At 38.0% G+C, this 26,652-nt stretch overlaps 1 protein-coding gene across 1 annotated transcript in view; it reads left to right on the top strand.

The window, feature by feature from the left end:
- Window positions 1-26,652, top strand: part of LOC124157743 — a 119,146-nt gene that overhangs the window by 51,542 nt on the left and 40,952 nt on the right. The window contains exons 2-3 of the mRNA XM_046532738.1: window positions 1,727-1,974; window positions 3,331-3,466. Of these exons, the coding sequence (XP_046388694.1) occupies window positions 1,727-1,974; window positions 3,331-3,466 (384 nt within the window). The remainder of the gene's footprint in view (window positions 1-1,726; window positions 1,975-3,330; window positions 3,467-26,652) is intronic.

Here is a 26,652-nt window from a genome sequence, read left to right as displayed (position 1 = left end):
CAGTGAAAATTAAAAAGCCATTACTTTTTACTACGTCTTGCAGGATGTCGTAGATTAATGAATTTCCAGCATACTGTCTTGCATAACTAGGAAACTGCATTGAAAACCGATATATTTCTTGTATCTTTGAGGGTAATACCTGCCTATGCCTAGGATATGTTTAGACAACTGTTACAATTAGAAGAATTAAAATTAGAATTATAACAAAATTTGCTATTACATTATCTACAGATCCGACAGAAGCGATAAGTTAAGAGTGATATTTTGCTGAAGGGATAGCTACGGAAATTCACTTTCCCCCGAACCATAAAGGACTTTAATACATGCTAGTCGTAATTTCGTAAGAGCATTATTATTCCTTATATGTGTAAACGGCTGATGACCTAACACCCCCTGCCTCATGCCTTCTAGGTGGCTTGCCGGATGGTATGTAGATATAGATGTATAATTATGCCTTATGAAAAACTGATTCTATGTGAGCGTCACTAAGGTAACCCACTGGCGTGACACTTTAAGTTAATTGTAAATCTGTAGGCACTATTACTGAAGACTCTCTCTAGGAATTATGAAACCAGAGCTGAAGGAGGGTTCAAGAGTTGGAAAATATTTGAATTTATGTAATTTATTATAAAAAAAGATGAATTTTTGTACTGCTCAGTGGTTATTTTCGAGTTACGTGCATTTTAATGAAACTGCATTCTAAAAAAAGTACCTGAATGATGATCGCGCGACCCTCAGCTGAAAAAGCTGGAGGAAGAAGAAGCTTACTAATTAACCCTCTTAATGCCACGGGCCGATATATCGCTTTTGCTCTACGAAAGAAAAGTGCTACTGGCCAATATATCGGCTCGGGCTTATACCGGATTAAAATCATAAATTAACAATAAATTTTGTTGTATCCCTCATCCAATAAGTTAGAACATTATAACCAACAAATAATTCTCTTTTAGCAAAATAAAAAAATACATTGATGTCTAACAAGGTAACTACTTTTGTTTTTCATAGAGTGCAAAAAAATTCTTAAATTTACGCCAGCACTTTTAGCAAGAACCTCCAAACTTCTTTGGCACTGCCGATGCTCTGTTGCTTACCCGTTATTCGATAAAATGTTCATTAGATTATCGATCTATCACTTCTCTAAGCAAGCCCTCCAAGCACTCTCATTCTCTCTATTTTCTATCCTTTCCAATTCTTCATTTTTACCTTTCCAACCTCAATTAACGAGAATGTCAATGCAATGGACGCAAAAAATTGCGGGAAAGCCTGACTCGAGAACTTAGCAAACATGGAAAGACAAATTCTATAAATGGATTACCCATCCCGATCGATTATCCGTAGTCTTTTTTCACCATCAGGATGAATAACGAATATCTTCTGCATGGATATATATCTATGGATCTGAAATTCCTGCATGCTATAATAATTTATTTTGACATTTAAATTAAAGTGAATAATCTTTGAAATATATAGTTTTTATGAATAAGGAGAATATAAAAAACGATGGTTTGGGTCGTGGTATTTGTCATTACTCCGACAACTCGATCTTTTAACTCATGAATATTTGTGAAAAAAACTATTAAATATAGATAGATATGAGCAGAATTATCAGATGGGTCCTCCATGTGACATCAGTAACGACCCAATCCATGAAAACATTTTTTTTGCGAATCACGTAGTCGCTGTGTGTAACTCACTTTAATCATAATGGTTCGTCCAATTTCCACAGGCGGCGCTGCAATCAGGGGCGCCTCGGGGCCCTTGGCCGTCTCTGCCCTACGTCTGCTGGAGCTCAAAGTGCCCGAGACGGCGGAGCTGAACGATGACGTCACGTTGGAGTGCACCTTTGACCTGGGCAACAGCGGCGCGCACCTCTACTGCGTCAAATGGTACAAGGACGACCACGAGTTCTTCCGATTCACGCCGGACGACCAACCGCCATTCAAGCTGTTCCCCGTAGATGGCGTCACAGTCGACGTAAGGACGTATATGTACTACACTTTCAATGCATATTGCTCATTGAGTCATTTAAAAATATGAAGTTACGCGGTTAAAAATATGTCGGCTCTTGTGTTTACTTTTTTATTGCAACTTATGACCTCTAATGCCTTTCATTAAACTATGATAGCTGAATTCTCAAGGCTTGATCAATTGTGCTAATTTAACTCCAGGAAAAATCAATTTTGATTGATTATTTAACAAATAAAGGTGGAAAAACATGGAAATTATGAAAAACCGCACGTACTTGAATGCATATTGTTTATTGAGTAATTTCATTATGAGAAGTTACACACTTAAAAATATAATTATTTTCTTTTTGATTTCTATCTATGATCTCCTACGCCTTTCATTTAATTATCATTGCTGACTGCTCAATTCTTGAACTAACGCATTAATTTAAATTTAGGAAAAATCAATTTAAGTACATATATTATTTAAAAAAAAAGGCGGAAAAGCATGACAAAAATGAAAAAAAAAAAACGATTGAAATGAATGAAAAAATGCAAAGAAAAAGTGATTGAAACAAAAATGAATAAAAAATGGCTTAATTATAGAAAAAATGTTATAATTCCTAGGAAAATCATAAATTCTCGAAACTTTATTTTTATTCAGCCGTTTATCAGTAACATCACCCAATACTCAGTACTTTTGGTATTTGATCATCCGTCTTCATAAGCACCAATAATCCAAAAGCAAAGTGATTTTGAAACTTAAAAATTTAAGGGGAAGGACCGAATAATGTGGGGGAAATACGGGCATTGGGGCATTATATGCAGTTTTGTTTTGATTCGATGAAGTTAAACGTGCAATTTTCTTTAGCAAAAAAAACAGAGTCTAAAGGTCTAGTAACACGATACATTTACACGTACGGGTTGATGTCTAAATGTGTGAACGCGAGAATGAGCGCCAAATTGCACCATGTAACCACCCAACTTTTGCGAATGCATGCACAGAAAATAGAACCTGTTCTTATTTGGTCCATGCATTCGTACATGTTCCGTTTCGGTCCACCAAAATCATTCACGCAAACGTACATTAACTTGTACGTGTTAATGTACCGTGTAACCAGTCCTTAACGTTTCATGATGGAAGTGAGGTTATAGAGGGAAAATGTCACCGTACAAGTGAATAGCCCATAAATAGTTACGTTCGCTTTCAAGTTCGTCAAATAGAATTTTTTTCTTTTCTTTATGAGAAGCTATGAAAATGCTTGAAAGAATGAATCTTCCTCCAATCAAAGTGTAGGAGGGGCGTGAAATACAATGAAGCAAGAGGCGGCCGAAAGAGGAAGAGCTCTCCATTAACGCCTCTATTTTCTCGCGTCCCTTGCAGAAGGAGAGGCTGTCCATGACCAGCGTGGGACTGAGGCAGCTAGCATGGAACTCGAGTGGCTTCTATCGCTGTGAAGTGTCCACGGAGGCGCCTAACTTCGAGACGGTCGTCAGGAGTGCAGAGATGGCCGTCATTGGTGAGTGAGGGTGGTTTAGGTTGACAGGGTGTGGAAAAAGGGAGGAAAGAACAATGCGTTGTGGCACATAAGAGTTGTTTAGGACCTAGGACTGCTCGACATGGGACCTAACCATTTTGATACTAACATAAAAGCAACAGACGAAGTAAAGCACCTGGGACTTTCGATAACCTCGAACCTCTCGTGGGGAACACACGTAAGGAATATCTGTGTCATGGCACTAAAGAAATTAGGATTCGTCCAGCGTATTGTGGGAAGATTTTCGGATGAGAAAGTGAAAGAAAGGTGCTATTTCGCACTCGTTCTCCCGTACCTTGAATATGCAGCGAGCGTATGGGATTCGGTACAGAAATACTTAATCCGCGAACTGAATAAAATACAAAGGAAGGCTGCGCATTTCGTCAAAAACTGCTACGGTCGTAAAGACAGCGTTACGCGGATGCTAAGCGAATTTGGCTGGGAGCCGCTGGAGACTCGGAGGCTGCGCGCTCGGCTTAGATTGCTTGAATAATTGAGAATGGATATATTTAAGAGCGACACGAAGAACATAGTATTAGAGTCATACTATTTCCAGGTCCGATAGAAGAGATAAATTATGAGAGATGTTTTGCCGAACGGATAGATATGGGAATTCGTTTTGCCCCCGAGCCATAAAGGACTTTAATAGATGCTAGTCCCATCTTCGTAAAGCACTACATTTTTTATGCGTAGACGGCTGGTGTCCTAACACCCCCAGCTACACGCATTTTAGGCGGCCTGCGGGGTATTATGTAGATGTAGATGTACCCTATATTTACAATCGGGGATGGAGCAGGCATGTATAAAATACGAAATTAGAGTACAAGGACGGAAGAAACTATTTTTGTTTTACACAGGTTTCATTTTTATGAAACAGGTTTTTTCAGGTGAGATGTGGTGGAACCATTTTTGTCATAAATGGAAATCATGTTCCAGGTTTCACTTAAAAACTCTATTTAGTACACTACACGTAGGGTTTCGATGTTTTCGACATTTGAAAGTGATGAGCAAGCAGTGTCGCGTCGTGTAGTTTACTGAATAAATTATTTAAGTGGAGCATGAAAAATCTCTTTCATTAATTAGTAATGGTTATTTATATTATCACAGGGTATTTTATTCCTTGTAATGGTGAAAAAACGTTTATGGAGAGTATTGTCAATGCATGAATAGTAAATCTTCAATTTTCAAGAAAATATCATAATTTTTACATAAAAATATCGCGTTGAATAAAACTTCGAAAAAAAAGAGGAAAGAGATACCCTTGGCGTTACAGTGGCAAGAACCCTACGTGAACACGGAATACAATTGAGGTGGTAGGAAAAGTTACCAAAGCGTGAAATATTTCCTTCGAAATTTGCATACATATCTGGATACCTGCATAGAAAATACAAGGCTCCCTAGGATAAATAAGATGAAAAAGCATAAAATGTGTGACATGGATCCACTTTCTACCGAGAGAAGAAAAAATGGATGCGATAATTTTTATATGAAGTTTCATCAGCACTCATGAAAAAATATTGAGATAATAATAAAAGTTTTGTGCTACTCATGCATTCAATGAACCATTAAATTCTTCTATCAATTTCAGTATTTGTTAAATAAATCATGTTTAGTTAAAAATGCCATCGGAGAGTATCCTTTTCCATTGAAAGGAAACTTTAGTGACAGGCATTCCAAAATCTCTGCTCATATCGAATGGAGCGGGGCAATGAGCGTACCCGGGATGAAAACTAGAGGGTTGGGGGGAAAGCCATGGTTGTGCGAGGTGTAATAATTTAAGCATGGAAACGATGAATGAAAACAACATTTTAAGAAAACTATAACAGTGATTTATTAGTTTCCAAATTTGAAAAAAAAAATTAGTTACGTGTCTATGCTAATATCATTTTTCCTGGGTTTAAAGAAAATTTGTTGAAAACTTTCGTCACAATCCAGTCTTGATTTTCCTTAAAGACTTTTGCGATTTTTTCTTCGAGGAGGGGGGTAGCTACCCCCTCCTGACCCTGGCTGGTGGCTGCGTAGGCCTATGGAACGAGGAAGCAGTGACATGTTCATACCCGAAAAATAACCGAATCAAACCATCCCGACATGTCGATTACTTTGCATGAGAGACCACGACGTTTTCCGTTCTCTAGATTCTGTGCCTGGCGGGTGAGCTCACGGGTGCGATGTCTCACATTCTGCCCTCCAGCTACAATCTGAATTTCTCTCGCCTTTGTCCGAAACGAGATACAGCCAATACTTCTCTTCAGACCTCTTCTCCCAATACGCACTTCCCAACTCCCAAGGGCGCGATATGCCCGCCGGTGCCGTATTTCGTGGGATCCAACATTGTTTCTGGGAGGAAAACGAAGAAAAAGAGATTTGGAGGGGCAGTTGGAGGACACAGCCACCATCTCCTCAAACTTTGGTGAACATCTCCAACTCAACCTATCGGGTCGTTTCGTTCCGAAGATTGGGTTGGGCTTGGGGTTCCTTGACAAAACAATCACATCGCTATTATGGTTGTCAACAAAGAAAAGGAAAGGATGTTGTCGTACCCGTCGGAGTTCAGAGATGCTAGCAAATACCATCATTTTTCTGAGTGGTCCTCAGAAACAAGTTTCTCATATATGTCTTGCGAATCTTACGACTGCAGGACATTGAAAAACAATGTGCGATTGAAGAATGAACTCATGTAAGTTAATAAGAATAGTAGAAGGACAAAAAACCTACGGAAATCGCAAGAATAAGCGTATTTATATCTAGCGATTATGTTTTAAAGAATTGAAATATTTTGGCAGCACATCATAAGAAAACGGATACAGCAGTAAGGACATTAGGAAGAGAATTGCGTTGGTGAAGGGCGTTAATGAACTGTAATGAGCTCATGGGAGGATCGCTATGTAAAGATTTAAAGAAAGGGTTAGTGAAGAGTCTGATCAGGAGTGCAGCGCTTTACGGTGCGGAAACGTGGACAATTAGGAAGGAGGACGAGAGTAGACCGGAGGCGTTCAAGATGTGGGTGTGGAGAAGAATTGAGAAGGTCAAATGGACGGAGAAGAGGAGGAAAGACGAAGTGCTGGACACGGCGTGCAAAGATAGGCAGCTACTAGGTGAGATACGTAGGAGACAGAAGGTATGAATGAAGCGAGTAGTTAGCGGGAGGGTATATTGAAAACACCGATAGAGGGTAGAATGTTGGGTAAGCGTAGGAAGAGAGTAGGATTTTTAGACAGAATGAAAGGAAGTACACCCTATTGTGAATTGATGAGGGAAGTACACGAAGGAAGGAAAGGCTTATAGAATGCTATTAAGTACTCAATGGAAACCTACCTTAATCGGTAGAATAATTCTGTACCTCGGAGGTAAAGAAAACTATGTCCGTTTCCTAAGTTTTCAGGTGAGCAGTTTTAAGATTAAAAAAATAACCAGTAATTACTACAAGGTTATGTTAGTATACAATGATATTGTGATATATAAATGGTATAAACATCTTTCCTTCCGTCTAACCTTCTACTAATTACTGGTAAAATTTTTAAATCTTAAAACTGCTCTCCTGAAAAATTCGGAAAACGGACATAGTGCTCTTTACCTCCGAGGTAGAGATTTCAATAATTGTAATGTTTTACAGGAGTAGAGATACCTTATCGACCATTAAAAGTACATTTTAATTACGTAAGAGTCATCAATACCCAAAAGAGAAGTGTGATGTGTAGGGAATGGCATGCGATAGTATATACATCTTTATTTCACGCCTAGTGTGGATGAGAGGACGGAAAGGCTACGAAGGAGGAGGGAAGGCGATGAAATTCAAGACGACGAGAAGGGAAAAAAAGGATGCACTGCCTGCATACATACATATTTCTCCGGAGGGACACGTGTATCTTTTCACCAGTTCGCTTCCGAAGCTCATGTATGCAATACAGTATAGCCATGAATATGCATCGTAAGTGCAGCCATTACCCGGAGCGAGGTGGAATAGCGAGGTCCCCGGTCATATAAGGGTCGGAAGGTGCAAACCTCCTCCCTCCGTCAACCTTTTCCCGCTGGGGGGTTGGGCCCACAACCCCCCTTCCCTTCTAACCACCCCGCCCCCTTTTCCAGCTCGGCTGGGGTCACGGAAATTGCTGTGGCCGGACGAGCATCATAATCCCTCTCCACCTTTCTCTCTTCCTCCAGGGAACGTCTTCCGCCGCGAGACAGATGCAAAGGGCCGTGCACATTATGCTCCACAACTGGCTCCTGTCTCCACGCCTGTGCAGAAAAAACATTTATCTGTCTCTCTCTCTCGTTAATTAAAGTTGTACAACTAAGGACTCCAGAATTAAACTTCATGGAAACTCCTCTTATAGGAAATAGAAATAGTAATGTCTGCTTAAAATATTTATAAATATAAGGTGCAGAAGTTCGGACGAAATTCTGTAGTTGAACGAAGTGAAGTCGATGAGTAAAAAGCGAATCTGGTTTTGAAAGCGTTTTATCCCCAAAGAAAGATTTACAATTATAGCTATACGTGACGACGTCAATGTGCAAAAGTACGGACGAATTTCCGTAAATTGAACGAGGTGAAGTCAATGCGTCACTATGAAGCAAATCTGGATTGAAAGCATTATATCCCCAAAGAAAAAGTTGCAAAGAAACTTAAACTTGAGGATGTCAATGTGTTACAATGAAAAGAAAAGTAGACCGTGAGAATTTATTCCTTTTCGTGGAACTAGCTAAGAGAGCTCAATGAACTACTATGGAAAATCAAGCAATTGAAGTAGAATAGATTTTATTTAACTTGATTATTTGGATATCGAGGTATTTTATGATTAATAAATAAAAATTGCTTTCATCATCAGCTTCTAGATAAGCTATGACGGGAATCTCGGGGTTCCAGATGGAAAAATTGATTAAAAATTTGTATGTCCGCGTCTACATGCTCCAATTTTGTGGAATGAATATCTGTTTTCCATTTGTAGGTCAGTCAGTAATTGAATCACCATGATGAATTGCAAGTAAAAACCTAGATGCTATAACTTTAAATTAAATTGGAAGAATTGTTGCGTGATTTTGTGAAATCGGATTAAATTATTTTGTGATTTTGTGGTGATTGTGCTGATTCTTTTAGTACAGATAAAATAAACGGTTTATGGATGAGAATTAGCTTAAATATATCTCATTTATTGCAATAATTTAAGGTAGGACAGGAAAAACTAAAACTGTATATGTATAATGTAAATGGAGTTCAGAGATCTTTTGTTATTGAGCCGTGGGAGGTATAATGTAAGTATTGACTAAAATATTCTCTATTGAAGTCTCGAAAGGAGGGCACAAAATCGAAATTTTAACCTACTTATAGGCTCTATGATTGATTATTGTATAAGAAATTGATTTTATTTTAGCTTTCGTTAAGTTGGTGACAGGAAAATTAATTATAGATTAGTTTCTGACTTTATGTTTACATCTGTAACTAAGGTGGTACGTTGAAAATAATTTGTGAATCCTAAGCTAATAAAAACAAATTATCAGAATACGCTTTCATATTTCAATGCAACTGTTTGGAAAATTTCGTATTTCACTGAAACCAGCAATGTATTTCTTACATATATCAGAAACTACTTGGAGAATTCACTACTTTTGACAATGTAGTGATTTTATTTCAATAATTTAAAGAATCAGATCGGTTGTAATAATTATTCATTCTAAATAATTCTTTTGAGTTTAAATAAGGGGAATAAGAGAGTTACTTGAAAAAATTTGTTTCTGTTAATTCTGACACATGATTTAAATTATGCTCATTCATTTTGGTGCATTGTCAGATTTTAACAGAAAACCCTAGTGGTCAAAAGGAACAACATTGCTGTGTAATAGCTTAGTATTGTGTAGCTTAGTAATGGACGAATATTATTATTTCACTCAGCTTATAATGATTGACTTGTGTATGAATAAGGGAAATACAACTGTTATATGTTTTTTCTTTCTATTAATCCTAATATATGGTTGAAATCATACTCATTCTTTGAGATCCATGCTCAAATTTCACCCGAAAATCCTTGTAGGCAGATGAACTCTATTGGAACTCAGCTGCGCAAATGTTACTATTTCAATCAGCTTATAATTATTGACTTGTGTTTGAATAAGGGAAATACAACTGTTATATGTTTTTTTCTTTCTATTAATCCTAATATATGGTTGAAATCATACTCACTCTTTGAGATGCATGCTAAAATTTCACCCAAAAATCCTTGTGGGCTAATGAAAAATATTGGAACTTTGCTGCGCAAATGTCTCAGCTTATAATTATTGGCTTGTGTTAAAAATGAGCAGAATACAAATTTTATTTGAGTTGATTTGTTTCTATTAATTCTGATGCGTACTTCAAATTAAACTAATTCATAGAGATACACGTTCAGATTTCACCCGACAATCCTCGTGGGCAGAGGGACAATATTGGACCTCAGCTGCGCGAATGTGTCATCGCCCACGGGCCAATTGTTGGGGGGCGTCTTTTCTTTTTCGCTCCCGCCGGAAGAGGTTGTCTGCGAAGCAAAGCCGTCACTTCCCACCCATTCTTCTCCCTCACCCACCCTTCCTCTCTCGTTCTCGTCTCCTTCCCCATTCTATCTCCGCTCTTTCATTATCCTCCCTCTTAGCCGTTCAGTTATCCCGCCTCGCACCAAAGCGGATTAGAACTTCGCGTCGCCTTTCGCCACCAGCCTAACCCCTTTCCCGGGTAATCTAATAGCATTCGCCTCCCCTCCCCCTCACCCCTTCCGCCTCGTTACAAACCCCACGGAAATCCCTCAACGCACGCACAGAGATATCGCTACCAACCACCCGACCTAGAACCCTTCCCTGTTACACTCGAGGAGGTAATCCTGTTATGTGGAAACTCGTTGTGAGGGTATAACGTTCTATGCTGTGCATTTTAGTCTAGTTTTATTTTTATGATTGAATCCCGGCTTTGATAGCTGTATGCATACAATGCACTCGCCCTGGTGGTAAGATGAACTCTATATATATACTGACACGGATAAAATATTGTATCGCCTATCAAAACAAACTTGCAATTATTCTCATATACTTCGTATTATTGTCAGATGATAGGTATTGAAACCGGTCGAGTGACTGAAATAGTTAGTTCAGAGAATTGCTGGTAAAATTTGATTTACAATAACTTAGAATTCTACTAGATACAGCCAGAATAATCTCTCTATATTATATACCGTCTTGTCAGCGATGATTGGAAATCACTTCTTTATGTTAAAAGCACTGTAATTTTATACACCGACCTGGGTTTTTATTTTTTTAGATCCATTATCAAGGCCATTAAAAAGTGAAACCTAAATCGGTAAATGAAATATCAACGGAAGTTTATTAAGGGAAGATATTTTCAAATAATACTAAGTGGTTTCATAAGGTGAAGGCTGAGAATGTGCTTTACTCTTGACAACGTTTGAATAATCGTTCAAATTATAATTCGTTATTATGCTTTCTAACTGTTAAAATGTTTTTGGTACAAAAATATCAGCAATAAGGGGGCCTGACTTAAAATTAAGAAAAGTTGATACGTACCATAAGGTATTTATTTTTAAAGTTAGCCGGACAATAAAAAACGAAATAACTAAAATTTCAGAAAATAGCTAGAGAAAAATAAACTAGGCTAAAAAATAGTAAGCGTGTATTTGGTTCCATTTTGCATTGAATATTGTAATCGAGATTTAATAAATACAGTTTTAGTTAATACAAGATTTGAAAATTAAATATCGTCTTTCATACTAAATTAATCGCAATTTCAGGAAGTTAGAACTATTGTCAGCATAAGTAATTCACGAGAGAAAAACTGATATTTCACTTATCCATTACAAAATATAAAAGAAACTAATGGTTCATTTTGGAGATGAAAAAGATATCAGAGACAGGAGACAGCGAAAATATAAAGATATTATTTGAACTATGAAAGAAAGCAATCCCTGGCCCTCAAAAGAAAGACCATGAAAAACTGCGGAACCATGTCATGTGATGCGCAGCAGAAAGTATAGAGATGACAAATTTGTTCCAAGTTTGAGGAACTGAAATCAGAATTTTCCTTTAGGATAGAGGAAAGATATATGTGACGTAATGACACCACATCACTGCCAAAACGTAAGACTGATAGATAGACACGCCCATCTGAATAACGGTATCAGGGTTTAATATAAAGGATTTCTTCGGTGATGGACGTCAAGGATCGGTGTATAGAAGAGGAAGACGCACGGGGTGGAGCGAAAGGAAAGGATGAGGGAAGATGATACGATGGAATCAGGGAGGATAGTCGAGACCATCGCAAGAGGCTTTAAAGCTGGATAGGACATTGGGAGAATGGGAGGCCTTTAAATTTTAAGCGATAGCACAATGCAGAGAGAGAAGGCACACGTTGGTGCAGTGAGTTCACATTCATTTTTCTCCCTCTCTGTATAAAAAAAAAAGAAGCCAAAATTTTCCCTGTGGATTCTCATTAGGTCTCATCATTTATTCAGCCTATATTCCCTCCTGGCGAGGTTCTTTGTGCCTCATTTGCTCTCCAACTAATTTTTTTATTATCTTTTATCCCGTCGAGTCGAAAATTTACCTAGCTCATAACAGTCTAAATCACCGAAAAATATTGAAGTTGTACCCTTTCATTTTTACTCAGCGTTGGAGGCACGGAACATAAAATATTATACAATTTGTCTGGTTTGGTTACCCGAAGCTAAGAGATGTTATACGCGTGAGTGATGAGCATTAGATTTTAGGAGTACATTTAAAAAAGTCAACATAGCATATGTTCCTGGATAATATCCGTATATATATATATCACTCAAGCAGCGAAACATAGAGGTAGACTGTAGCCGTGGAGAATCCTTCTCGAAAATTACTCCAAATGCTTTGGTACTAGTAGATTGGGAAAGATATTTGGTATTTTAGACCGCTTGTACCTCTAAAGTAAGGTGTCTATCTATCAGTCTTACATTTTGGTAGTGATGTCATGATATTACTTCACATATATCTTTCCTATATCCTAAAGGAAAATTCCGACTTCAGTTCCTCAAACTTTGAACAAACTTGGAACAACGGAATGGGCACTTAAGGTAAAATATTATATCATTTGTCTGATTTGGTTACCCGAAGCTAAGGGATGTTGCATGCGTAAGCACTGATCTAGCTTTTTGGAGCGCATAAAGAAATTTGGCAACATAGCATGTGTAACTAGATACCATCCGTACCGAAATATCAATCAATCAATCAGAGAAATATAGCAGTCGCAAAGGCTGTGGAGAATTCTTCAGGAAAATTAATCTAATTGGTTTGACTAACTAGTAAATTGGGAAAGATATCTGATATTTTACACCGCTAGCACATCTACAGTAAGGTAGTTTGGTTGAGGAGGCTGTAATTGAAGGGAATGGAAAGATATATAAAATATGGACATTCATATAAAAGAAGAAGAAATATCAAGAGTATGAATTGTATTTACTACTGAGGGTTTTACTTCCTCGGGAAGAATCTCAGCAGATATTACCATTATTCTATTGGAAACTTAAAATTTGCTCAGGTGAAATAAAATACTTAAGCATACTATAAAAATTGATGAATTTGTGCAGAGATCCGTGGAAAATTTCCACTTTTAGGTTGGACGCCAAGGAAAAACGGATTTAATCGGCAAAAATTAAGGTAACAAAGGTATCACGCCTTAAACAAGCTGCATTGGCTCTACCTTGATACATGATAACCTCTCTTCGACAACCGTCGATGGTCAAATGGAGGTCAACAACGAAAATGGAATACCTTGTATAAAATATATGGAACACGTTATGAAAATTGTGAAAAGAAAAAGAACCCTCGGTGGTGAAAAGAATAGCTCATTGGAGGATTGAGAAAAAAACTGCATCCAATCAATCGTATGATTCAAGCTATAATATTTATTTTATAATTTGTCGTACATATATTCTTTGGATATACTCTCGTAAATATTATAAGCAACAATCAAAATACCTAATTAAATCTAAAAGTTAATGAAACAGATATAACACATAAATTATCTCGAATTATCTCCCAACTTAGTGCAGTTTCTAAAACACTTTCCAACTGCTGAACTAATAAAATAATTACTTACAATTTTTTAAAATTTTAATTAAAGTACCTACATGTGATAAAAATCTTTTATTCAATATCAAAAACACGCATTTTCTATCAAGTTATAATTAAACTTTCTTTCTTAAATGAGAACTCCGACACTTTGTTAAGCTACTGAATTTGAGCATAAATTGACGCAATAAATGATGCATCGATGTGAATATTTTTCACCATCACGATGCTTCAGATATTATACTAATTTATAGACTTAGCAGCCAATAAGCTATAGTGACCCTTCAGAGATCTTCTCCTAATGATCTCCAGGATATATGAATATTCAACCGAATACTTTTTAATAACTTCCCCAGATTAATCACAGATGGAGATGTTGCTCAACTGTCGCAGAAGCAAGAGGGGTGGGGGAATAAGAGAGAGAGAGAGAGAGGAACTTCATTACTACGCAGTGAAAGCCAAAAGTGTGGATGATACTCTGGATGGAAATTGGACACGGGAGAAGTTATGGGGATAATGGAGGCGCTGAGTGAGCGAAGCCGTTTTTCGCAATTAAGTGAAGGGGACGAGATGGAAAACGAAGAAGGGCCACTTGTTACGGAATGTTCGCCATGGAGGAGTATGGAGAAGAAATGAAATTAAATAAAAAAAATGGGAAACGCAGTCGGAGTGAGGAGGAATAAGGAACTGGGAGGAGATTTCGAGGAAGGGTGGTGGAGAGAGAAGGAAGAAAGACCTCCATTCCTCGGCATCGGCGATTTAAGAGATCTCCTTTGTATAAGAGATGAGTAGGAATCAACAAAGTGCGCGGTTGAAAAGAAGAGGCTCTCTTCCAGATGTTGGAATGGAGAGCGAAGATTCTTGGGTTATAATGGATAGAGAGAGGGACTCGCCTTTATATAGACGAAGTGGAGTCGTAATAATCTCTGTGGCATGAGTGAACTCCTGGCAGCCATACTGTGGTTAAATGGCCTCGTCTGGGGAATGCGACAATGGCGGGGTCATCACCACCACACGGGATAAACCGTTCACCTTTTGCAGGGACAGTATTCGATGGTATTTGCGTGTGATTTTTATATGTATTTCCAAAAAGGTGTTTGCCCAGTATATATGTGTTGGCTGTATATCATTTCAACAATATGCACGGACTGAAATTTCTTCGAGTTACAAAAGGTGATTAAGGAAATTATTCACCTGAACAATGTTTATATTTTGCCTCATAATATTTTTAACTCTTTCCATTTATACATCCTGAAACTAACGAAATTAATTAAACTTCTTTGGAATACAATGTGAACACTAGGTTTTGTGACATTTTATGATGGTATTTATAAAAAATACTTGCAATCAGCTACAAATAGATATAATGGGAGACTAAAATTTTAACACAAACTGATATCATCAATGAGTCCACCAAAGGAAAGAAACGACGGTAATGTGTTAAGTACTTTAGTTAAATAATAGTGATATTATTATTATAGCCTGATAAATATTATTCAAATTATCGCCTGCAATATATAAAAGATAAAGATCTATAAGTATGATCCTTCATTGAAACATACATGAAAGACGAAGAAAATAACGTTGGAGTTTAATTCATCTACATCTACATCTACATAATACCCCGCAAGCCGCCTAAAAGGCGTGTGGCAGGGGGTGTTAGGACACCAGCCGTTTACAGCTATTAAAAAAAAAAGAAGAAGTGCTCTAACGAGGTTGGGACAAGCGTTTATTAAAGTCCTTTATTGTTCGGGGGAAAAACGAATTCTTATATCTATCCGTTCGGCTAAAAATCTCTCTTAATTTATCGCTTCTGTCGGACCTGGAAATATAGTGTGGCTCTAAGATTATGTTCTCTGTGTCGCTCTTAAATATATCCATTCTCAATTGCTCAAGCAATCTAAGCCTAGCGCGCAGCCTCCGAGTCTCCAACGGCTCCCAGCCTAATTCGCTCAACATCTGGGTAACACTGTCTGTACGCCCGTAGCGGTTTTTGACGAAACGCGCAGCCTTCCTTTGTATCTTATTCAGCTCGCGGATTAAGTCTTTCTGCACTGGATCCCATACACTCGCTGCATATTCAAGGTGCGGTCGGACGAGAGCGAAATAGCACCTTTCTTTTACTTTCTCATCCGAAAATCTTCCCACAATACGCTTGACGAATCCTAATTTCTTCAGGGCTATGCCGCAAATATTCTTTATATGAGTTCCCCACGTGAGGTTCGAGGTTATCGTAACTCCCAGGTACTTCACTTCGTCTGTTGCCTTTATGTTAATGCCATCCACTGCATAAACATTGTTAGTGTTGGACGAATTCCGCAAAAAATGTACCGCCATGCATTTGCTCAGATTAAGTTCGAGTCCCCACTCTTGACTCCACAATTGAACGTTGTTTAAGTCCGATGATAGATTTCCATAGTCAGAGTGATCACTGATTTCGCGGTAGATGACAGCGTCGTCAGCAAATAAACGTATTTTACTGCTAATGCGGGAGCACAGATCGTTAATGTATATAATGAACAACAGGGGGCCGATTACGCTTCCTTGTGGAACACCTGATGTAACTTTTACAACATCAGAGCTAATTCCGTCAAGAACTACTTTTTGTTTACGATCTCTGAGGAAGTCGCGTATCCAGTTTACAACTGTTTCGTTTAATCCGCATGACTGTAATTTGTATAAAAGTTTGTTGTGAGGTACAGTGTCGAAAGCTTTCTTAAAATCTAGAAATAGTGCGTCAACTTGTCTTTTCGATTCACCAGATTTTATAACGTCGTGAAGAAAGAGCGCGAGCTGTGTTTCGCAGGATCTATTTTTTCGGAATCCGTGCTGACAGTCATGGAGGAAGTTACGTCTGTCCAAGAAAGTCATGATATTACTAACAACGATATGTTCAAGTATCTTGCCTATAATTGATGTTAGGGAAATTGGACGGTAGTTGCCTGGGTCATTTCTGTTTCCCTTTTTGAAAATGGGTGTAACACTTGCAATTTTCCAGTCGGGCGGTAACTTCCCTTCGGAGAGTGACTTCTTGAATATGATCTCTAAGTAAGGCGCGATCTGTGGAGCTAACTCTTTGAGGACACGCGCGGGTATTCCCTCCGGACCCGGAGATTTACTATTCTTAATCAATTGTAGTTGTTTAGTTATCCCATCACGTTTTATAGATATTTCTTCCATCAAATCCTCAGTATATGGGATGTCTAAATTGAATTGAGTATCGTCAGTAGTGTATACACTTTCGAAGTGGGCATTTAAAGTGTTAGCTTTGTCAATATTTTCGGTGACAAGTTTACCATCTTTATCAAATAACGAATCTACGGTTGAATGTTTTCCCTGAAGCTCTTTCGCGTACGACCAAAAGGATTTCGGATTTTCTTCGAGTAATTCACCAAGTACTTTTTTCTTAAATTTTCGCATTGCAGTTCGCATTGATTTCTTGGTTATTGAGCGTTGAGCAGCGTAACTTTCTTTAGCTTCAAGTTCCTTCGATTTATTACGAGACGTGATGGACTTTCTGTACAAGTTGTATAGTTTTCTCTGTTTCCTAAGTTCTCTTCTGACATCGTTGTTGTACCAGCGAGGTTCCTTATTATCACATTTCAGTTTTTGCGGAATATGTTCGTTGATTCCTTGGCGCAGAATTTCTAAGAAACGTGTCCATATTTCATCTGTGCTTTGGTCCTTTGATGTAACAACGAATTTTTTGTAGGAATCATTAAGCATCTCGCCAAATTTAGTGAAGTTACATTTATCGAATAGGTAAATATTGCGTTTTCGTTTTACGGCTGACACCACATCAACTTTTAACGTTGCAAATATTACTCTGTGGTCGCTTATACCGTCAATAATATCGACTTGTTTTATCAACTTAGGATCGCTTACTGCTAAAAGGTCTAATAGCTTGTTTCCTCTCGTAGGTTTGTCAACTACTTGGGCGAGAGAGTGATTTGCAAGTATGTTGAGTAATACCTCGCTGATTTCTTTATTCCTTGAATTCGGTTTTACAGTGTAAGTATCCCAGTTTATGGATGGAAGATTAAAATCTCCCCCGATTACTATTACACCTTTACTGTCTCTCTTAGTAAATGCGGATATTTGATTTTCTAGAAGGTACATAATATCGACTTCGGAGTTCGGCGGTCTATAAAAAGAGCAAACATGAATACTCCTTTTGTTTCGTTGTTTAATTGTACACCATACGCTTTCAATTTCGTTGTCAATTATTTCGTGGGTGGCGCTTTGTAAATGGGATTTAACTGCAATAAAAACTCCGCCACCTGTTCTATTGCGTCGATCGCATCTGTAAATTTTATATTCTGGAGGAAAAACTTCGCTGTCGCTTATATCTTCCGTAAGCCAGCTCTCTGTCCCCATGATCACGTCTGCGTCCTGAAAAATATGCTCGATTTCGGCGCGCTTGTTTTTTACGCTACGGCAATTAACTACAACAAGGTTAATGTCATATTTTGTAGTTAGAGTTTCGGTTGGTTCTTTTCTAGGCTTTTGTATACTCAGCGGGAGAATTTTATTGGCAGTACTAATAATATTTGATATTTTTTCTTTCCCTGGAGAACGCGTTTTGGGAATAATGACGCTATTGTCCGGCGTTAACGCTTCTAAGCTTACTTTCTTGTTTATTTCGCATTGCGGATTTCCTCGGAGGCTACGTTCAATTAAATCTTTGATAACCCCGCTAGATGACCTACCCTCTTGTCTAAAAAATACCTACAGTGCTCAAAAATCCTACGAGCCACCCGTTCCGACGCCTCTTTGGAATAATGCACCCCAGACGAATTGAGGGGAGCCCGGCACGATCTAAGCACCGGCCGAAGATCCACGAACTCTGCCCCAATGCTCACACAGAGTTCCCACAGCCTCTTGTTGATCCAGGAAATCCTGTCCCAAACTCGAGGGCCGCAGTCCGTCCGTGGAACAATGCTACAGATGGACAGTCGCATATCAACACCAGTGCCCCTCCGAACGCGTTCCACTTCCGAGCTTAGATCCCTGAAGGAATTTAAGATCTCATCAGCTCTGCGTACGGAGGCATCATTAGTGCCGACACGTAATTTTGCACATTGAATGAACTGCTTGTTCATAGATGAACCATGATGGATGAATTACCACGCCTAAAACGTCATTTCAACTGTAATAACTATTTAAAACATATACGATAAGCTATCAGTCTGAAAGGAAATTGAATTTAACATTCAAATACTTCGATAATTAATTATAATTTAAGGAATTACGCAACTGATTGATTTAAAGGTACTTCGATTAAAAAAGAGCAACGAAAACATCGGGCTATTTGAAATTAAATTTATCGATTTGAACGCATTGATTTTCTATGCCTTGCTTTCAACCTTGATGGTAAGCTTTAGTAGTTACTAATAGTGATAAAGGAAGCTGATTTTCGCGCTTGTGCTTTCAATAAAAAATTGCGCGTAGTCAGTGAAAAAATGAGAAATGTAAGTAAGGGTAGTGAATAATTAACATTATAAGGAAATGTAAATTTGGACCTGAGGGAAAATAGGAAATTAAACATCTAAAATTGAAGTGGTAATAATTACCACAAAATTTTAAATTTTTACAAAAGTTAAATCCTGCACATTGAAAGAACCTCTTTTTCATGGCTGATGGATGAATTACCACACCTAAAACGTCATTTCAACTGCAGTGATTGCTCACGATATGTACGATAATGAGGACATACCCATAAGAGGACATTACCCATAAGAGGACATTACCCATAAGGGGACATGGTGTTCCAATATGGTTGGTGATGATCAATTCAAAATTATTTACACAAACTCCAATAAGTGCGAGGGTCGCTTGATAATTTGATGCTATACGCATCTTAAATGAGCGAGCACATCACATTTTACAAGAAAATTTGGACATGTAAAAGATATCCGCGCGATGGATGCCGCAATTGCTCACATTCGAGAATGAGCACAACTGTATGGCCACTGCAAAGGAGCGTTTGGCGATGTTCAGTCGCAATCCGAAGTAATTTATGCGCCGTTTCGTAACCGTGGACAAAACATGGATCCATCGCAACTCACCAGAGATCAAAGAACAATCAAGACCATTGGTTTCTGTAGGTGAACGCACACTCAACACGGCTAAGTTGGAATGTTGGCCGACAAGGTCATGGTCACAGTTTTTTTGGGATGCACAGTGTGCATCCCATGCATTGCACACGGTGTTATTCCATCGATTACCATGAAAAGGGTAAAACGACCACCAGCGAATATTATTCCGAGATTTTAAACAAATTCAATATAGATTTGAAGGGAAAGCAACCGCATTTAAAGAAGAAATATAATTATATTCTATCGGTGCTATGCACAGATGCATACGTGTGTAGTCAACATGGCAATAATTCAAAAATTAGGCCACGAAAGGCTACTCTATCTATCATATTTTCCAAATTTAGCCCCCTGTGACTACTTTCTGTTCCCAAATCTAAAGGAATGCCTGAACGGAAAAAGATTCGAGTCGAACCAATAGGTTATCACTGAAAGGAACGCATATTTTGAGGACTTTGATAGAAGCTATTTATCAGAAGGAATAAAAAAATGAAAAAACATTTGCATGAATGTATCGATCTAAAAGGAGACTATGTAGTGAAATAAAACACTTTTCGCCGAAAAAATACCTTGTCTACAAAAAGTTACGGACTTATTAAACCACCCTCGTACGTAAAGCGATCAAGCCGAAGTAAATTTATTGACAGCTCAATAGTTTAGAGTTGTAATATTGAATCAGGAAAAGCATATACTTATGTCCATGTATAAAAAATCGACTTTTTTCACCATCAACATTTATACCCTAAGTTAATCATTTCTTTTCTCTTTCTGAAAAACTTCAAAAATTTGAAATTATGTGGAGCTGTCATCATAGCAGTGGGTCAACATGGCAATTATTCTCTCGCATTGATTTCCTAATAGTGTCACATTTGCAGTACTGCATCCTTTCACCAATTGGCATAGACAATACTCTGTATATACACTTAGAATATTTATTTGTATATTTGAAATGCGGCCGAATTCTATATTTCAGATGTCATTGAAATAATTAAATATTTATTTTTCTTCGGATAAACAAATGAGTAATTAAAAAAAGCATTTCCCAAAACATCTGATGAATTAAGAGCACCTAAACGGCTGATCGCTGTTCTCGCGTCGTCAACTAAAGCTCTATTCCATCATTTATTTAAAAAATCGAAATCCGTGATTTAATTACGGCATAATGGTAGAAAAATAACGGTGGTACTATTTTGTTAGGAAGTAATCTTCCCACGTGGTACCTAGAACCATTGCCGATAGGCATTTGGACTCTATCTCTAGCTTGCACGCGCAAGGGAAGGGACAAACAGTTACGGTCTTACACATCGAAGTCGCTCAACCAGAAAGGAGTTACCAGGATCTTTTGGTTTTGCGGGCCAATAGTGTCAAACTCAACTTCTTGAGAGAAAGCAGCTTAACTGTGTCGTCAGAACTATATTCGTGCGTTTGTTCACAATATTATTCAAATGCTCAAATCCGTTGAATTTACAATAAGTACCGTTTTAATTCACAATTGATATTTTTTGTAAATTATTTTCATCATCAAATTGGTTGAGAAAAATGTTTCCAGCAATTAACTTTGTGTATCTATGTAAGCTTTAATCTCACACTATTTTTGAATCATTAAATTTAACTCCATCCTTTAAATATTCCTATGCTGCATTAGGAGAGAAAGCTACACAGCAAAACGCACCACTATAGAAAAACATGCGCCCATAATATCGCAAATCGTATATCATACGTTTTGCTAATTGTATTATAATAATCATCATGTTACGTGTATATGTATATATCTGTAATCACTTGTAATTTATACATGATAATATATGCGTATGTTTTACTTCATCTTCATCTTGTGGTATTCTGCCCGTCGGCAGGTTCCCCGCGCCAATGCTGTCACCATTCTCTCCTGTCTCCGGCCATCTCCTTGAAGTCTCCATATCTTCCAATTTTTATGTTGTCAATGAACTTCAGCCTTCTCCTTCCCCTTCTTCTGACCCCTTCCACCGTTCCCTCCGAAGCTACTTTCAAAATTCCATTCCCTCTCATCAAATGTCCCAGCCAGTAACCCTTCCTTTGATTTATTTTGTCCTTCAACGTTCTTTTCTCATCTATCCTATTTAACACTTGCTCATTCCTAACTCGATCCGTCCACCGTATTCCCTCCATGTTCCTCCAAACCCACATCTCTAACGCCCTAATCCTGTCCCTGTCTCTCTTCCCCATCTTCCAAGTCTCACATCCATACATAAACACACTCCACACATAGCATTTCACCCATCTCTTCCTCAATTTTAATTCCAGTGCCTTGTTACACAAGGCTCTTTTCTTCTTCTTGAAAACTTCTTTCGCCATTCCTATCCTTCTTTTTATTTCTCCTATACTTTCCAGTCTTCAGTTAATAAAGCTGTAGGTTCTCACATTCTGCATTTCACTTTCTTTTGTCTTCACCCTCATGCCATCTACATTTCTCACTTTTATCACTTTAGTCTTCTTAATGTTTATTTTCATTCCGTATGTTTCCACTCCTTCCTTCAACGCTGTTACCAATATCTGCAATGACTCTATCTCCTCGGCTAAAACCACCATATCATCAGCAAATCTAATGCCTCTTATTTTTACTCCACCAATACTTATTCCCTCTTCTCTTTCATCCAATGTCTTCAACACACACATTGAACAGAATTGGTGACAAACAACTTCCTTGCCTAACCCCTCTACCTAGCTCCACCTATTCAGTCATGTTTTCATTCATATTCACTGCTGCCTTTTTTCCCAAATACAATTCACTTATTAGTCTTCTTTCCTTCCAGTCTACTTTCTTCATCTTCATAATTTCCATCAGTTTCTTCCAATTCAACCCATCGAAAGCCTTTTCTAAGTCTATAAAATACAGACTTATTCCTTTTCCTCTTTCTTATATATCTCTCACCAACCATTCTCAGTAGTCCTATGGCATCTCTCGTTCCTCTTCCTTGCCTAAAACCAAACTGCTACTATATCATCGTATATTAATGAGTATTCCTAATATAATTTTTTCTCCTTAGAGATGGAATAAGAAAGGGAGTGAAAGTAAATGTCGACTCCCCGCAGTAACACTTCGGCATTCTTCTTCCTCTGCGGAATGAAAATCCTTCGCCGCTCCATTCCATCCCTCCAGCGTCTCAAATCTTTCCACTTTCCCCAGCCAGGCGAAGGGTAACGAAGGGTTAATATTCCATGCAAATTAGTGTCGCTCTTATTGACAAGGCGGAGATGGGCTTTATGCGGGAAGAAAACCAAGTCTAGAGGAATTTGGCAAGACGTTATACGGTAAGGGGGGTTAGAGGGTTGTCAGGGAGTAAGGGTGGGGGAATAAAGGAAAGCCTCGGAATGGATGGGATTACCAGAACGTAGCAACAGAGGTCACCACTAATCGATAGAGGGACCTCTTCCTTTTCTTTCCTTCGAAAACATTCGGTTCATTTCCCTCCATGAGATCGTCCAAGTCTCTTCATTTTTGTCACCAAATGACGGCATATCTCCAATTATCAATCCATCCATATCACGACATTAATTTATCAGTTGCCACGGTGGATTGTTGCAAATAACACCCACGTCACGTAAATATTAAAGACGACAAATATAAAAGTCTGGCCCAAAAATTAAGAGAAAAGGAAAAACAAAAACATTTCCCACAAACTAAACTAATAACTACCCATATTCATTCTACCTATTCATCATGATATTTGAAATACCTTATCTTGCGGTTGGCCAGGTGGATAAATTGATCATTGCGATACTGTTCGAGTCTTGAGTCTCAATTGAAGTCGAATAATTTGAAAACCCCGAATATAATCGTCGCGAGTTGAGTGATAATAATAATATAATTTATTATTCTCGGATTTACATCCGTTAGAACATTTATATGTAGCCAGATTTTATCTCAGCAATAAATTTAACCAAATAAAGTATTACCAGTTAACAAAAAATGGGATTATACAAAAACTTCAGGACAATTTAAACACAACAGAAGTAAATAAATTGTACCAATCAACAGAAACCAACATGCACAAAAGATTCAAGTCAAACAAGTGCAGCAGAAAACAACTTGAGTGATGGGTCATGTAAAAACCTGACTTGACATATCAGTTAAGAGTTTACAAGTAGCTAAGTACACGTTGAGTTCTCACCTCACCGATCCAAACCAAACCTTATAATTACACTCAATGTAATTGACAGAGTGAGTACCTATGCATTATAAAATTGAGGAGGTGTTGAAACTCATGAGCAAGTTAAATTATACCAAGGAATAACGTTGATATATTATAGAACCAAAAAGGAAGACTATAATTGTACACAAGGAAAATTATTCGGTATTTCTATTTACGAGGAGAGATATAATGACCAAACTGGCTGAAGTTGAGTATGAGTCGAGATACCTGGGTTACGGTTCCTTATGATCACCTGCACGTACGTAGAACATCTTGGGTAGGTACCTATTTTATGGGAACCCAAGATTATCTTACTTTGCTAGAAAAACAACATTTTATCCCCTTCAAATTCTGAAAAACTTAGCCAACAAAACGGAATTAAAATCTATTTTTGATAATATTTTCTAAAGAGATCATAAATTTAAAATAATCTATCATATCCCATTTTCATCACATGAATATCAGTTTCAGGTTTTAGAGATTCCACAAAAAATAATTAACGCTCGTAGAATTCAAAATTCCAAATCCTTGTTAGAAAAAATAGCATTTGGGAGATAGGTCTGCGGTTAAAAGTAATCGAGTTGAGGCATGAGGTTGATTGGGTTACAAGTACCGCTTTTATTTCGAGCAATCAATTCGCAGTTGCGGGAAAAATCGAGAGATTATGAATAAATGAGAATAAAAGCAAGGAGAGAAAAATTTGATGACTGATGTGTCATTAAATATAGTATTTTTTTAAAATTGGGATTAGTCAAATCCTTTTCCATTTTTTCCATCAAAATTTTCGTATCGGCTGGTGGAAACCTTTTCTCCCCTTCCCTTTTGCATTTTTTCTTTTACTTTTCGGGAGAATTTTGTTTGGAAAATTTCGAACTAAACCAGTGGGAAAACAGTAGAGATAGACACAGTTTTACGATAATGCGAAAAAATCCACAGAGAAAAAAATCAATCGACTCGACTGGGATTCGAACCCGTATCCCGCGATTTCCGGTCGAATGCTTTAGCCGGTTAATCTATTGAGTGGAAAATTGTGGAAATTTGAGGACTTTACCGGATCTCAGGGGAGAATGACGCCTCAGTAGTATAACTGGATAAAGCATTCAACCAGAAATAGGGCGAAACTGGATTTGAATCCCGGTTAAGGCGAATGATTTTTTCTATGAGAATTTTTTGCACAATTTGCGCATTGCGTGTGACTCCGTAAAGACATGACCGTGGCAAGTCCCGGTATTATTTAATCTAAAATAATGCTTAATTATAGGAATGTGCGAGGAAAATTGGAAAAACACACAAGCGTAATTAGTAGTCATGCGAAAACATGTACCAAAGGTGATAAGTTTTGGTAGAAGACCAAATATTTTATCTAAAAGAATGATTTAAATGCCAGAATAGGGTAAAGAAGTTTTGCAAATACAATTGTAAATACGTAAGTACTACCGAAGCAATGAGGAAAACCACAAGGATTAAAATAATTTGGAACAGATAATCATCATTTTAAGCAATGAGAGGTTGGCTGGATCCATAAATGATTCGGGTTATCATTCATTATGAACTTACAAAAGACATACTCAAGTAACTTGATAACCAGACAACACACCTTCAATAGTATAAATATTGTGTTGGTTTAAAATAAACACTGCTTATAATATGAAAAAAATATTTGGAGTAGACTTAATTAATTTGTGTCACTTGCAACTCTATGGTAACAAAGTAAAGTGCTGAAGAAAGCTAAATTAAAATAAATGGAGAAAAAGCTTGATAATATTTCATCAACATTATTTATGACTTCATGGAGGGTTATGGCGATGATTTTTTCGGGTTTTTGAGTGAAGAGAGAGATTTTGGCTGCCTCTTCTACAGTGTCTTGTGTTTACAATCGTTCAGCATCGAGCTAACGATTGTCAATCTTTTCAGTTTAAAAATATCTTATGCCTCATTCACATTACGATAGTCCGAGCCGTCGTCCTAACTATAGTTGACCGAACTAGCCGTGTGAATGCAAGTCCTGACTATAGTTGACGTAGTTCCGAACGTTGCCACTTTACTATGGTTAGGCGCTGGGAGACCGGAAACGGAAGCGACAAGAGAAAGACGAAAAGCTCGTGAAGCTCTATTATTTTCATGGATTTGTCCTAGGAAGTAAGAATATGAGCGGAAGAAAAATTATTCGGTAAATACACGTTGAAAACAGTAATATCTTGTCAATGCAAACCACAACAGCTTTGCTAATCATCAATTTCCCGTTCACTTTCGATGTCAGCACTAGAGAGCAGCACAGGTTTCAACCATCGTCGTGTGAATGCACGATAGTTCCGACGATGGCTGGAGCCATCGTAATGTGAATGAGGCATTACGCAGTTAGTTTCTTTGAGTGCGTCCATTCCCGTGTTTTCGGAGCTATGTGCCAAATACTGAATTGTAATACCTGCTACTGTCTGAAACGTAAACTCCGTTTGATAACTACGTCAAAAGTGGAAGGGGTAGTTGCACCATTGTTGCGTCGGTACGCACGGCAGATCAGTCGGCATACAGTGGTGTTAGAGTGAAGGTCGTTTGAGCGCTTGTTTTTTTGTTAGCTTGTCAAAATGTGTGCTGCAATAGAAAATCCGACCAATGTGTGCCGTTATTCGATTGATCTCTGCATTCTATTCGGGTTTTCACCGCGTCCGTTGGGTTTTGGCGACAACAGTTTCGCTGACATTGCAGTCAGCGTCTTCAGGTCAGGAAGGTCTTCAGGACACCTTCGACCTGAAGACGCTGACTGTAATGTCAGCGAAACTGCTGTCGCCAAAACCCAATAGACGCGGTGAAAACCCGAAGAGAATGC

Source organism: Ischnura elegans, chromosome 4, assembly GCF_921293095.1.
Source record: "Ischnura elegans chromosome 4, ioIscEleg1.1, whole genome shotgun sequence".
Taxonomy (NCBI): domain Eukaryota; kingdom Metazoa; phylum Arthropoda; class Insecta; order Odonata; family Coenagrionidae; genus Ischnura; species Ischnura elegans.
This window is presented reverse-complemented; position numbering and strand designations above follow the sequence as displayed.